Source organism: Labrus mixtus, chromosome 13 (genome assembly GCF_963584025.1).
Source record: "Labrus mixtus chromosome 13, fLabMix1.1, whole genome shotgun sequence".
NCBI lineage: Eukaryota > Metazoa > Chordata > Actinopteri > Labriformes > Labridae > Labrus > Labrus mixtus.
Genome location: NC_083624.1, coordinates 6113210 through 6129156, shown reverse-complemented (window position 1 = coordinate 6129156; position 15947 = coordinate 6113210). Strand labels below are relative to the sequence as shown.

The 15947-nt window shown below is 40.0% G+C and overlaps 1 protein-coding gene across 2 annotated transcripts in view; it reads left to right on the top strand.

The window, feature by feature from the left end:
• st6gal2a (ST6 beta-galactosamide alpha-2,6-sialyltranferase 2a) overlaps positions 1–15947 on the top strand; it is a 65521-nt gene that overhangs the window by 15546 nt on the left and 34028 nt on the right. The window contains exons 1-3 of one of the 2 annotated variants that reach the window (XM_061053353.1): positions 2692–2814; positions 11434–11490; positions 11568–12664. In XM_061053353.1, the coding sequence (XP_060909336.1) occupies positions 11656–12664 (1009 nt within the window). In that variant the 5' untranslated portion in view covers positions 2692–2814; positions 11434–11490; positions 11568–11655. Of the gene's footprint in view, positions 1–2691; positions 2815–11433; positions 11491–11567; positions 12665–15947 lie in introns of those variants that run through there. The other variant, XM_061053352.1, reaches the window with a different exon arrangement.

Below are 15947 nucleotides of genomic sequence, written 5' to 3'. Positions count from 1 at the left end.
GCGTAGATTGATCCATGGAGTCAAAATTTATGAAGTTATGAATCGATTTAAAATCTTAGAAGAGAAGAATCTCTTTTTTTACATGAATTTGATTTTTTTTCCCCACCTCTAGAGGTGCCGCAAGGGGGATCCGCTGTCACGACAACTCTGTTACTATCCCTCAGTAGTGGGGACAGCTGAGCCAGTTCTGCCTTTACACACAACACAGAGGCAGAGTATAAAAGTTCCACTTTGAACAAACTGTGTTACGCTAACTAGACTTTCAAAATGAAGCCAGGCTCAACTTTTCATGCAGGACAATGACACTGACACCCCAGCTTCTCCCACTGACTTGCTTGATTATGTTTAATGAGAAAGTTTCTTCTTTTCAAGCATCTCAACTGTCTTTGTAAAGGCCGCTTTGGGATTTAAGTTGGAGCACAATTTGGCTGTGGTAACCCAAAAACACTCCAGTCTAACTCTATTTCATAAATAACTCGAGGACCCTGTAGTGAAGGTGCATATGCCCACCCTACACCCACACCTTTTCCAAACTACAGCTTGTTTCTAATATTGTCTCCCTCATGTAGTACTGAACAATCTGAGAAAAGGGCTGTTTTTCTCACTTTTTCTACAATTCATTCTTCATTTCTACAATTCTACAGTTCACTTAGCAGACGCTTTTATCCAAAGCGACGTACATCAAAAAAGGGAACAATGTCAGTAAGAGCAAACGATCAGCTTTGAGTCTGATTGGACACACAGGTGCTGACAGGAAGTGACCAGAGGCAAAGCACAACATTGAGGGCAGTTCTTGAGAGCTCTAATCAGTATAGAAACCATCTTATAAGTCGTCGTTATCAAACAAAAACCATCGTCATTACCATCATCATCATCAATAATATGGAGACCATCATCATTAAGTTAGTAGGTATTCATGAAAGAGCTGGGTCTTTAGCTTTTTCTTAAAGGTGCAGAGGGACTCTGCAGATCCAATGGAGTTTGGAAGATCATTCCACCACCGGGGGGCGACAGAGGAGAAGAGTCTAGTCAGCGTATTAGGACCCTGTTGTGAAGGTTGGATCAGACGCCTTTCATTGGCAGAGCGTAGCGGGCAGGAGGGAGTGTATACCTGGATCAGAGAGTTAAAGTAAGGAGGAGACGTTTTTGTCGCTGTTTTGTAAGCGAGCAGCAGAGTTTTTAAATTTAATGCGAGCAGTAACTGGGAGCCAGTGTAAGGAGATGAACAGCGGCGTGACATGTGCATCCATTTCATGTTCAGTTTATATAATCCTGTGAGACCTAACCTGGAATTTGACATACAAATCCAAAAGTCTAAAAAAAAGTCTCTTTATCACACGGTAGTACTTCCATATGTTTGTCAAAAAAATGCCTTTTAAGACCTCGTCCTGGTGCTTTTTTCATATCCTCTCCGTGATGTATCGGTTTGTAGCTGCTTGAACGACTGCAAGGTCAATATTAAAGAAAAACTTCCTGATATTTTTAGATGAAGAACTACTCCACTCTTGTTGACTCAATATTTCATGAGGAACAAGCCCTATGGTCGGTGTTTTATTTGAGCGAATGTGCACACTTTTGCCATGCAGTGAGCTGAATGGAGACGGACTGTGTGTTCTCCTGCAGAAGCAGCTGGGTTCTGGGACTTAACACCTCAGGCATCCATCTTTTGTGAGACTTCTTTATTCTTTCCCGTTCGTGTTTTGACATCTGTGTTAAATGCCACAAATTGTTTTAGGCTGATAAGACTTTTTTTTTCTCGTTCTGAATAACCGGTAACTTCTTTTTTTTGTTGCTAAAAGCTTCCTAGCTTTGTGAACATTGTCCTGCAAACCTCTGCATTTTTCAGCTTTATCTCGTTATTTTCACATTTACCTTTACTTTCTTGCGCCAAGGTCAGAGCTAGCGCTTCCTATAGAAACCTCTTTCCTGTATTTATATGTGCATTATTTGAGAAAAATGTTCAAGCTGGCCTTGATAAAGATTTCAACAACCCTGGTTTTTATCAACGGGAACTGAGGACGTGGTCTTGACAAATTCTCACTGTGATTCTGTGTGCGGCCCTGTTCCCTCAGGATTTGGTCTCTCTTACCTGGCAGCCAAATAGTGGCTGCAGTTTAGTACAGTCACCTCCAGAAATGCCTGCATGGTCATCACATTGAGAATATTACAGCAGGCAGCAGCAGGGCATACTAGGACTCGAGTAAAGTGGTTACATAAAAAAAAAAAAACTATTAATATAGTCCCATTATTCCACCTTTAGATTTGTCTTGAGTGTGGCTTCTTTAAAGAGATGCAGGGTTATGTTATGTTCATGTTGTATTATTCAGGTGTGTGTATTTATAAAAGATACAATTACAGTTAGTCCTTCGATATATTTCTTGAGCAAATATCTTGAGGAAGACTTAAATACTTGACTGTCAAAATGTGATGTCTGCGTTTATTTAATCCTTCCATACTAACAGTAAAGACAGCTGATTCAGTTATTTTTGTTTGTTTATAAAAGAAAAACAAGGGAAAAAAATCCACTTTTTGAGAGTTCTTTGCTGCTTTTTCCTTTCCCTCTCTCTTTTTTTTTTTAAGAAATGAGGATATTGATTCAGCTTAAGTGACTCAGAGTCAAGTCGTTCAAGTTTACCTGAATGCTTACCTGAATAATTCATTTTCATTGGAAACAACTGCTCTGACACGCTAATAAATTAGCGCTTGAGATTACTGTTTGTCGGTGCGAAACAAGCAGAATACTGGTGCACTCGATCTGAGCCGTTATCTATCACAAATCACTACAGGTATGTAACGTTACCTCCACTGTTGCTGGTAGGTTTTGAGTTTTATTTGTTTTACTGTTAACTTTAGCCAATCTTTGTCTCGGTTGTTTCTCTTTTAATTGGACGATTGCTGCACTGTTGTTTTATTTTTCATGCTTTTTTAATAGGATTTTATTGTTGTGTATTTGACTGTTGGGATTTTTCTTTTTTCTGTAAAGCACTTTGTGACGCTGGTTTGGATAAGTGCTTTATTAATAAACTTCATTATTATAATACCGTTGACGGTATTGATACTGGTTATCCGTTCACCCTAGAAGAAATTTGAGAAGTCTACACAGTACTCGTGACAAACAGAAATGTGAATTACCAATCTACATCCAAGGCCAAGGTAACAGCAGGGGACTTATTATTATCGAGTATACTGATATGAGCCTCTACTGTTACCTACTTTATCTGGTCAATGCTTTAACTGTCAAATGTTGTATAAAAAGTTAAAGTGGCTTTGTTGGTAATGTGTGTTAGAAACGACCAGGACTCAATCCATGCTGTGTGTTTCAAACGTTAAGCACTCGGATACTTTTTGAAGAAATTAAGGCTTCTAGAAAATAGCTTCTTCATTTCAGTTTAGACACATTTTCTCTGTTTATTCTTTATAACGTTGGGAATCTCGTTTCTATCCCCCTGATAATAAGTTTAGCTTATCATTTCAACCTTTTCCATTGTGCTTTCAACAATCCTTATCCAGTTTCTGAGACAGAGAGAGAGATATGACTGCCTCAGAATGCTAGTAAAAAAAATGTTGGAATATGGTCAAGATATCATAGCATGGGCAGGTACACATGGTGAAAACAACCAGGTGTGTGTAGCCCATCCAAGACAATTAGGTTCTGAAATGCTGTTGCCAAATTACAGGCACCAACGAGCACTGCACCTGGTGTAGGCCCCAGACACATTATAACGCCTGGCATTCCTCAATAACCATACACATGGTCCAACATACAAACACATCTGGCAGACAGAACAACAGCATTAAAGTAATACAGGAAAATCCACGAGCAGTAAAAGAATCAAATGTGGGATGAGACCAGCAGGACAATGAGACACAGCAGACAAACTTTAACACACACATCTGAGAGTTCTCTTACTGTGTGTATGGTTCTTTGTACTTCAGACTACATTGTATGAAGTACTGTAGTACATTGTCACTGCAACTCATGAGGACCATTGATGAAAGTGAATGTGCTGAGACAACTTTCGCTCAACTATTTCCACAGAAAGAAAAAAACTTCTTTAAAGGCTTTATATGCTCTAATGCTAGCGATCTTTATCATGCTCGTATCTTCACACTGCATGTCAATTTACATGAAATGAGCGTGATCTAGAAACACAGTTAAGCAGTGAGTACAGTATGTTATTCTTCTTTTCTCTAGTCCCTCAATTAAACAACTTTTATACACGAAGGGAGGAGTCAGCCGGCCGTCCTGGCGATGTAAACAAACTGAAGATAGGACTCTGAAAACTCTGAAAAAAGTTATTTTCAGAGGAGATACTTGATTTCTATTACAAGTGTGAAAAATAGCATCTAAAGACTTTAACAGTTAACTGTTGTTCATCGCCTCTTAAAGTGACACTGTCGTATTTGAATCCAATAACACCAACTATGAAATGTAGCTGGGTGTGACTCGGGTGTTACACCCATTGTAGACAGTCATGACTCACAGAGTTATGTTCAGAGGATATACTTGATTTTTATTACATTTAAGTGTGAAAAACGCATATTAAGCCTTTTAATTGATAAATAAGTTGCATATAAAGCCTTTAAGGCCGTATTTGATGGAATTCTGATATTACTGTTCTTTAACAAGCCAAAAAAGATACATGCAGGCATCCAGTCACACACTCACTCAGAGATTTAATCAAATTAATCCTTACTTTCGGTAACCATGATGCACCCACACCTGTCTTTTGCACAGAGCAGCAAGTGAAAACCTCAGTGAAGGACTGCAGCGTTGACTTTTTCGTATTTGAATCCAATAACACCAACTATGAAATGCAGCTGATGTTTAATGGCATCATGTGCTAAAGTTTGACAAAGGGCTATAGCAGGTAAGATGTTAATACAACGGTCTGCAGGTACACTGTCCTATCTCTAAAAAAACAGCTCCCAATGAGAAACTTTATTAAGGCCAATGTTTCTACCCAAAGGATCTTCTTCAGGCCATCAGGCTCACTCTAAATAAAGGCATTAAAAGCCTCCGAATAAACCTTTAGAAAATAATTACATGAATGATACATATAAAGTAGTATTGTATTAGCATTACTTTCTTTTTCACACTATTGAAATTGCCATGAGTTTTAAGAAAATATTTTAGGAAAGTCTAGTAAAGTCTGCATCCCTAAGAAAACTGACCTCAAATCTGCAGATTGTCAGCTTAAAGGTGAAGTTGCAAATTGATGAATTGTTAATTTTGTATATCCAGCTCCAGACGACTTCACAGGAACACGTCCTTTAAAGTCCACAGATATATCTGGGGCATTTGATTTTGCCTGTTTTTTATCTGACTGACAGTAAACTTTAGGGTTTGGTGACAGAGTCCTGCGGGACATGATAAATCTCAAGGAACATGTCAAGTCCTTCTTTAAAGAATTTCCTCTTAAACAGCTGTGTAAACAATGAATAAAATACGCTGCTGTACGCTGTGGGAAAGACAAGAATCATTGGAAAACCAGCTGCTAAAGATGTCACAAAATGTAAAGGCTGCCTATCAAAAAACAGATCTGTTATCAAGAAGTAGATGACTAAGCACAAAATGGTTTATTTTACTTCCATTACTATTGTAAAAAGAAATCAGAAGGCATAAGATAATTATATAAATAGGACTTTTATGGCAAGCCGTTCAGGAAATTAGTATATTGAATGAAGTCTGAATATATTGAATGAAACTTTGAATATATTGAATGAAACTTTGAATATATTGAATGAAACTTTGAATATATTGAATTGATTTAAATTCTCCAAATCCACCAGTTTCATTGTTGTCATCCAAAAGACACCCTGCTGAATATGCTGGTTTTGCAAGATGACATCAGCTGAAATATACCAAATACTTTGTTGAACTTCAAAACTTTTTTGAGACAGCTGTTCGTACTCAAAATCACATGAATAATGTGGAATGTAGAATGCGTCACCTTGAAGATCATCAATTATTGGAACACTTTTATTGCTTAGGAGTAGTAATGCTCAACAAGACATTGCTTAGCGCACTTTGTACATCCATCTCTAGGGAATCTTTTAGTCTCTTACTGAGATGTCAGCTGAAATAACACTACGGACTTCCATTCAATATGTTCAAAGTTTCATTCAATATATTAATTTCCTGAACGGCTTGCCACAGACTTTCATATCTTCATATCTATATTTCAATAAGACTTAGTATGGAGAGACTGCACACTTTGTATCAAGTCTTGTTACATGGAGAAGATGTCTAGCAAGTCCAAAGTCAGTCTAAAGGTTAAAAGAAATAAGTATCCCATTTTCTCTTCTTGCTACATCCAAAAGCTGAAGATGGTAACCAGCGGGACACCCAAAGAGGCTCAAATGAGCTGAAAAAGTGTCTGCTTCAACATTAGTCTCAAACTCTGATTGAGGCTATTGTTTCTCTAATATGGCTTTCACACTCGCTTAAAACTCCTGAAAAACTCCTGGTTTGCAGGAGGAGCTGTATGTGTGAACGCAAACAGCCAAATGTTTTGCTCGTACCTCACCTGGAGTTTCTCCTGCCAGGCTCCTAGCAAGTATTCTCATTGTGGCATCATATAGCAGAGTCCCTCTGCACCTTTAAGAAAAAGCTAAAGACCCAGCTCTTTCATGAACACCTACTAACTTAATGATGATGGTCTCCATATTATTGATGATGATGATGGTTGTGACGATGGTTTTTGTTTGATAACGACGACTTATAAGATGGTTTCTATACTGATTAGAGCTCTCAAGAACTGCCCTCAATGTTGTGCTTTGCCTCTGGTCACTTCCTGTCAGCACCTGTGTGTCCAATCAGACTCAAAGCTGATCGTTTGCTCTTACTGACATTGTTCCTGTGAGGTGCATATGTGAAAAGCTAGGTCAGGAGAATATGTGGAGCAGTCCTCCTGACATTATCCAGATATTTTCAGGAGTGTATATGTAAAAATGGATTCAATCTTTAAACTAAGCTCACAATGTTTTTTTTCTATTCTGTGGGAACGACTCTCATCCGACTTTTGAAGCCAATTGTGTATTTCTAGCAAAGTCATTTTTATCTCTTGTCAATAGAATAAATAGTCCCAGTTCTCCAGCTTTACGTGGCTTTTCTTTTGCTCGATTTGAGGCTTGACAAAACAAGTCATTTGAATTGGGTCCCTTTAGGCTTCATAAAAGTTTGATCAGCTTTTTTCTGACATTTCATACAACATGAATAATAAATGAATTCATTACTTTTATCCAAACATCCCCCCATAATTCAGACACAATGCTGTCTGGCTGGTATAATAATAACATGAATCATTTTGGCAGATTAGTCATTTTTATTTTGTTCAAGAAAGTGAAAGGGAAGCAAAATTCTTTTAAACACTTACATGCAAAAAATAAGCTCCTATTCTTCTGTGATTTGTCATCTTATTTTGAACCATGTATACTGGACAGAACAGGACATTAAAGGCTTTATATGCGCAGATGTCGCCCTTGAGCACCAGCCATTGTTGTGTTAGCATGCTAATGCTAGCGATCTTTATTATGCTCGTATCTTCACACTGCATGTAAATTTACCTGAAATGAGCGTGATCTAGAAACACAGTTAAGCAGTGAGTACAGTATGTTATTCTTCTTTTCTCTAGTCCCTCAATTAAACAACTTTTATACACGAGGGGAGGAGTCAGCCGGCCGTCCCGGCGATGTAAACAAAGTGAAGATAGGACTCTGAAAACTCTGAAAACATCACAGACAGTGGGACTCGGGTGTTACACCCATTGTAGACAGTCATGACTCACAGAGTTATTTTCAGAGGGTATACTTGATTTCTATTATATTTAAGTGTGAAAAATCACATTTAAAGACTTTAAATGATGTAATCTTAGGCATTTTTCTCTATTTTATAATAATATGATATGCATATTCAGCTGTGACACGTCAGAAAAATGGAGTCTTGTGATTGGTTGCATACCGAGAGCTCACCTGTGACCCCAAACAGAGCATCATTTCATCTCTCTTCCTACTTTTGTCCTCTTGTGGATGCTTATCACACACCTTGTAATTATCCCCCTGAGGGTTATAGTCGCATGCAAACATTTAACCTTTATCTCCTCTTCCTCCCTCCCTTTGTCATACATGAACACTGGGTGCTTGTTTTGCTGTTTGCAATAAATAATTTTATTTTGATCAGACTCCTTTCCTCGTCTCCACCTCACCCGTTAAAACTCGCCGTTTAGTCGTCCTTTTGCTTCCTGGCAGCATCTCGTTTCCATGTTTTCCATTTTGTGCTGCGTCTTTGTGCAGCCCTCACAAGACTAGCTCTGTCCTCCACCCCCGCCTCTCCATCTGTGCCACGCATTTATGTTGTTTCGCCGCAGTTACTGAAGCACTCATCCCTGATTGCTGCCAGGTGAGGCAGGCAAACCGGCTTGCGTGCGTTAATACATGCGTGTCATGCCTCGGGGGGGCCACACATACACAGACACACAAATACATCCAAAGTGAGTTTTTTTTGGCAGGGGCAGTGATGCATTAAAATGGCATTAGCTTGTTGCCATCATTGTCATTGTGTGATTTTTTTTTCCCCCCAGCTTGTTTTCTTTGTGTGCAAAAAGCCTGTTGTTGTAGCCAGGTGTTAAATGACGACTTTATAAAGAGTAACATTTGACCCCAGCGACATGTAGAAACTGCTACACAGCGTATACTGTCAACCCAAACCATCAATCGCCTCAAGGCATAGACAAAAAAAAAGGTTTTCTCAGACAGTAATCACATTTTTTTGTGTGTTTTTGCAGATGTGTGTTTGTCTTGAGTATTTTCTTTCTCCCATACGGCCTCCGCTCCCTCTGGCCCAGTTGCTCCCTGCTGCTTTCCTCCTGCTTAACCAGGGTCAGTGGATGAGCTTTGCCCTCCTGCGTGGCCCCTGGGGGCAGGAGGCCTGGATGTCTGAGTTTAAAGTTGGGGGGGGGGGGGGGACACAGCCTGAGATCACTCTTGCTGCTCGCTACAGGACCCCGGCAGCTACACAGACAGGAAGCTGTAATTAGGCCTAGTGGAGGCTTAACACTCTGGAGTCCTTTTTTTTTCTGCCTCACCCTGCCACTCTCTCTCCTCTCACTCTCTCTCTCTCTCTCTCTCTCTCGATCTTGAGAAACGCTCCCACATTAAGAGACCAAAGCTCATAATTACGTGTGGTTGAGAGGATTGTAAGTCCTCTGATGTGAGGCAATTTAATGCTTCATTTATTTACCTTCATTGCTGTGTACTTCACTTTGCAGCCATCAGTGAACCTGAGGTGTTTTTTTTTCACTCCAGAGCTTTAGAGAAAGCCAGGCTGATAATGAGAGTGTTATTTTTAATGATTGTGTTTTCTTCGGTGCAGCAACTAAACGAGCAGAGATTACTTGTTGGTGCGCATGTAAAATGTTGACGGGGACATGTTCTTAAAGGGGGTTATATTATTGTGTCTTTAAGCAGAGCACAGGAACATTGATTGTTATGATGGCAGCAGATTTGTTTCTTATTTACATAAATATTATCTTACATAGGTGGTACACTGTTTGAAAAATTTAGTTTGAGAAGTTGAGCCAGTGAAGCTGTAGCTTGAACCTGCATTCTTACTAATGGCCAGCAGGGGGCGACTCCTGCATACTGACTGATTGCGTACTAAAATTAATGAAATAAGATCAAATGAGCCAACTTTTTCGGTTTATTTATTACATTAAAAAAGCTTTTTCAGTGTTTAGTCTTCATCAATTCCTAAAAGTCTTCTTCGTTACAGGATGATGTTGATTTTTGATGTTCCTGTATATAGGATAATATGACATTAAAACAGGATATGCTGAAGGGCGTTGCGACCACAGGGGAAACTGTCCAATGAGGCGGAATGTGTATTCACCATGTCATTCAAATATTGTCACTTCTGCTTTCATGTTTTTGCACTAGCTTCACAATAGGAGTTCACACAAATGGCTGAATGAGCTTCCTATATAAAGTCTGCGATTCAAACAAATTACCACTTTTTTTGAATAAATTTGAATTTTCGGTTTGGAAAAAAAAAACTGTTTTTTTTGGAGAAGCTCCACTTAAAGAGTCTAAATAGTATATTACATCTTCTAACTTTTTGTACAGATAGCTTCCCAATCACTCAGAGTATGAGCACCAGGCCCAAAAACTGCAGTTCCTTGTTTGTCAACTTGAGGCTGGCTGCAAAAGCAAGGAATCTCCACCAGGCCATAATAAACCAGTTCAGACAGTTTACGTATCTGCAGCTTGTTTCTTTATTGGGACACATTGTATTCTGTACACATTGTTTTTTTTTTAAATAAGTAATTTGTTTTGACTGTAATAATCCAAAGACTTATTCATAAATATGCAATTATGAGCTGACTTAATGTGAAGGCTTTTAAGAAGGCTTAGGGCATACCTCAGTACTATGGAAGTGATCAGTGATCAGAATTCAAATGATAAAGCTAATTTGAAAATGAAAATGCATTAACAGAAATGCTTTTTAATTTTCAGAATATGGGTGTATTATTTGACTCAAAAATAAAATGATGACTAATTTATCTAATTTGAATTTTAGTTTTCAACTTCAAAAATGCACATTCTTACACTAAATTAAAATGAAGAAAATGACATTTGCTTTTTAATTTAAAAAAAATTGCCCCACTAAATTTATATCATAAATCAAATGAAAAAACTAATTTTAAAATGAAAATGCAGTAACAGAAACACGTTTTCATTTTCAGAGTATAGGTGCTTTATTTGACCTATATTTAAAATGAATATTCAGTCATCCAATTTGCATTATACTTTTGCTCTCTATGTATGCATATTTTTATGACATAATTCAAATGAAAATGAAAAGGTCTTTGGCTTTTCGTTTTCAAACTTGCCGTGCTAAAAAGTTATTTATAATTCAAACCAACTCGAAAATGAAATGGCAAAGTGGACGGCACAGGAAAGTGACTGAATATTAATTTTTAATAGGTCAAATAAATTTCATTTATAAATTCCATTTTTATACAGTGTATGATAAACGCACTCTTTTACTAAAAGAGTCTATGGTTGTGTGTATACAGTATATCTATTTATTGAAGGTTTTATAAAGAATTTTTACTAGTTTGTATAATATTTGGTTGCTGAGAACACATTGCACATGGGAGCAGTCTATGGTTCTTATTGGGACTTGCATGCTGCAGATTTTTTTGAGGGAAGCCGTACATTTGATTTTGCTTAATAGACAGTCCTACTTTCGAAAAAAATTGTCCTTTTGTTGTTGTGAGGGGGAAAGCAGCCAAGTTGTGCCTGGCAGGAGGTGTTTTTCCTGCAGAGAGAGAGAGAGAGAGAGAGTGTGTTAGCAGCAGTGTTTTTTTTGTGCGCTCTCAGCCTCATGTCTGCATTTGCACTCCATCTAATTTGTACCACTCCTCTTCTCAGGGTGCTGTTGTATCCCCGAGGCCACAAGGACATGAAGAACTAGAAGTATCTGTTGAGGTGTGTGAAAATCCCATACTACATCTGCACATTTTCCCACTTTTTCTGTCCTTAACCTTCTCTCTTTTTCCCAACAGGCCCTCCAGCTGACCTCGGGGGCTGCGTCCTGTGGGGCTTTGTTGTTGGTGGGCCAGCTGAACAGACCGTGCATGTGAGCGAGAGGTGATGAAATCCAGCATGAGGCAGTGGCGGCGGCTGGTGCTGGCGGGAATGCTAGCCTGGGGTCTCCTCTTCCTTGCCCTCCTTTCCTACTTCCTAGATGCTCGTGTGAATGAGACCCTGACCTCCACCGGCTCTTTGCTCTCCCAGCATCCCGACACCCGCCGCTTGGCCTCCATACAGGCCTCCCACCAACAGCTCTCCAACCTGGGATCCCAACCTGAGCCGGCCTCCGCCTTAACCACTTCCTACACCAGACAGGAACCAGAGCAACAGCCTTCTGCCGGCTCCACGACCCCAGATCTCAGCCTGGAGGCGAGCCGCAGCCCCAACGGCGCCCCCTATGCCAATTACGCTAGCCAGGAAGCCAGTCAGCAGGACTACCTGGACCAGCAGAGTCTGGCTGCCTGGTCCTCTTTCGGTACAGAAAATGTGGGTTCTCACTCGAACCCTGCAGCCCTGAGTCGAGAGAAAACCTCCCAGACAACGGAGTACCAGAACCCTGTCAGCGCCGCGCAAAGCCACGATGGTGGAGAAGAAGAAGACGACGACCGGGATAATGAAGAAGAAGAACTAGGAAACAGAATAAGGACTGCAGCAGCAGGCAGAGGGGCCGGCGGTGACTCCTCCGATCTGGAGGAATATTACTTCTCAAAGTCGGCCTCTGTGGTGCAGCGTCTGTGGCGAGGCCGCGTGTCCGCCGGCATGCTCAGTCCCCGTCTCCAGCGTGCCATGAAAGACTACATGAGCGCCAACAAACACCACGTTTCGTTCAGCGGGCATCGCAGGCCGGCCCAGGGCGCCAAGGAGCTGCTGTGTCAAATGAAAGCCCAGGCCCGGTTGAGGACCGTGGACGGGTCGGAGCAGCCCTTCTCCTCTCTCGGCTGGGGCCGCCTCATTCCGTCGCTCCCCCTGGAGCAGCTTTACAAACATCAGGGCCGGAGCAGCTACAAGACCTGCGCTGTGGTCACCTCGGCTGGCGCCATCCTGCGCTCCGGACTGGGCAAAGAGATCGGTGAGTGGAGAGAACAAAAGAACTGGGAAAGGCTAGAATAGAATAGATGTTTATTGCCATTTGCACAGGTACAGGACAGTACAGGTACATTGGATTTTTTGTGCGTTTCTCCCTGAGTCAGCTTCTACAAAAAAAGTTAAAATTATACATAAAAAATAGAAAAGCAGAGAAAAAAAGAGTAGAAAAGTACAAATAAAAACAAAAGGGCTGGTAACCAAACATTAATATTGAAAATAATCTTGTATCCAATGCTTGCTCAGATTTGCACTTTTAAGTTTCTTGTTCTTTGATCGGACTATAAGTTATTTAAAGCTTCATTTACGATGTTCGGGAGCAAAGCCCTGCTTGTCTTTAGAAATACAGACAGACAACATTTGCGCCTTATTTGTTAATTTTTTTTAAATGATCCGGAGGGAAAAAGCATGTTAATATCCCTCAGAGGAATATAAAGTGCTTTTATCAGTATGTAACCTCAGGCATTTTGTTTTGGGGAAAAAAAACTAAAAATAATACCCGGCACCGCCAGTTGAAAGAAGATAAAGGATGACACACACACAAACGTGTACGCTGAGAGTCCAGGATATTTTGAATATGCTTTTTGTTTTTCAGTGGAGGCTTAGCAACATGAAATAATTTTTTAAAGCAAAGCGACAGCATCAAATATCTGCACATAAAAAAAGTACAGATCTAAAAGGTGTTACAGAGGTCCTTGTTGAGACATTTTGTATTAAACAAAGATTGTCTTGACCACGTCTGCAGACTTGATTGCGTCGTCCTGTGAGCGGTTGTTTAAATATTTGCGATTTGGCAAACAGCTTTAGCTTATTAAAGATTCAAAAAGAATCATGGCTGCCATCATGAGCTCTATCTCAAAACATAGCTTCATCTCTTCTGCTTCAGTCGCTCGCTAAGATATTGAATTTTAAAGGTCAACAAAAAATCCATTTGCACCTCCAATGATTTGCTCTAATTCATGCACGGCACTCGCTGATTAACTCGTCAAGCTGACTGTGAGCAGGTTTGAACGTGTGCCTACTAGGCTATACAGTGTGTCTTTGCATTACAGACTGTGTGTGTGTGCTCTTGGTTTAGAGGCGCTGGCAGCTTTTTGGGTAAGTAGGGAGGGTGTGAACTCCGTGACAGATGGCTCAGTAGATAGAAAGCCGAACCCCCCTCTGGTTAACAATCAGGCTGCTTCGTATCGTGTATAGTTTTTTCTTGCATTTCCTGGTGAATTCAGCTGCTCAGAGCTCGTTAAAAGCTTTGTGGTGAAGAGCTTTGTCTTAATGCATTTTGTTTCTGTTATATGTCTACACACTGACAGCGTTCTGTACATCGTCCCAGATAACACTGTCCCAGATAGAGAACACATGTTTCAGAGAAAATAAAATGCACATGAGCGATGTAATCAAACATTGTGGTCACAGTGGAGTTTCACTTGCTGCAAAAGACTGCTGCAAACTCTGTGCAAAAGACAGGTGTGGGTGCATCGTGTTTACCGAAAATAAGGATTAATTTGATTAAATCTCTGAGTGAGTGTGTGACTGGATGCCTGCATGTATCTTTTTTGGCTTGTTAAAGAATTGTAATATCAGAATTCCATCAAATACGGCCTTAAAGGCTTTATATGCAACTTATTTATCAATTAAAGTCTTAATATGTGATTTTTCACACTTAAATATAATAGAAATCAAGTATATCCTCTGAAAATAACTCTGTGAGTCATGACTGTCTACAATGGGTGTAACACCCGAGTCCCACTGTCTGTGATGTTTTCAGAGTTTTCAGAGTCCTATCTTCAGTTTGTTTACATCGCCTGGACGGCCGGCTGACTCCTCCCCTCGTGTATAAAAGTTGTTTAATTGAGGGACTAGAGAAAAGAAGAATAACATACTGTACTCACTGCTTAACTGTGTTTCTAGATCACGCTCATTTCAGGTAAATTTACATGCAGTGTGAAGATACGAGCATAATAAAGATCGCTAGCATTAGCATGCTAACACAACAATGCAGCGCCAGTTGTTTTGGTTTCATGCTGGTGCTCAAGGGCGACATCTGCTGGATCAAAAAATCACATATGAAGCCTTTAATAGGATATTGTGAATGCTAATGCATTTGAAAGCTATTTTAGATTAAGTCTTAGTTTTAAGACTAAAATATTTTTTAGTTTAAGTCGCATTTTAGTCCTTGTTATTTGTTTATAGTTTTAGTTTTTGGAGCAAACAACTCAAAACATTTGAGTCAATAAAAAGTGATCACATTTTAGTCTACTTACCTGCCTGATGGATGGATGGATGGATGGATCGATGGATGGATGGATGGATGGATGGATGGATGGATGGATGGATGGATGGTGTCGCAAAAGTAGCAGGTATCGGCAGAAATTCAAGTTTACATCCGGAGCAGAATCAGGAGAGAACATGTTGTGAAAAAATATCATCATTTTTATTCTGGTTGGTGTTTCAGTTCTGGAGTATGTGGAACAATCGAACCATGTGGTAACTTATTTTAGGAAGCAGCGAAAAATAAAGACAGTCTTTAGCTTTAGGGCTCCAGGCCTTGGACTTAAACTCAGCAGGTGCTTCGAAAATCTCTGTCGATGCATCATCATCCTCCCCATGTTCGTTTTTGGTTTGAGTCCAATAATGGGATCCATATGCACATGCTCAGAATCTGCCTTCATTGTTCTTCCTGCTTTGAACACACATACCTTGTAAAGAGAATTTCTACGCTTCATGTTTGCCGTCAGCGACTCATTAGAAATTACAGAGATGAAGTCAAATTAAATGTTAACCAAAGAGCGTTTCTTCTCTGAAAGGGAATCGCACATTTCTACGTCAAAGAAGCGGTATCAGGGTGTTGGATTAGTGTGTCATCATCATGGTATTCAGTTCTTTTAAAAAAAGGAGATACTGCTCCTCAGAGGGGACTCGGTGACTTGACGACTAAGATAGATGTAACAGCAGATTAATTATTGAGCAGCCTCTCAGTGTTGGAGGAGCTTGACTTTGTTACATTAATACTCGGGCTCAGACTCAACATGAAATCAAACAGCATTGATCCTGCTCTGTCTTCTTCTTCTTCTTCTTCTTCTTCTTCTTCTCACCCTGCGGTTCTCTCCAAAAAGGCTGCACTGCATAAAAAAAATAAAACATCCCGCCAGGCAGCTTCTGAATGGTGAAAAAAAAAAAAAATCATTGAATGATGAATCTGAGCATCATTTATTTTCTGTGCAGCCTGCAGCCTGGCTGGGGTTTAAATTAGCATCTTTGTGAGCGGCTGC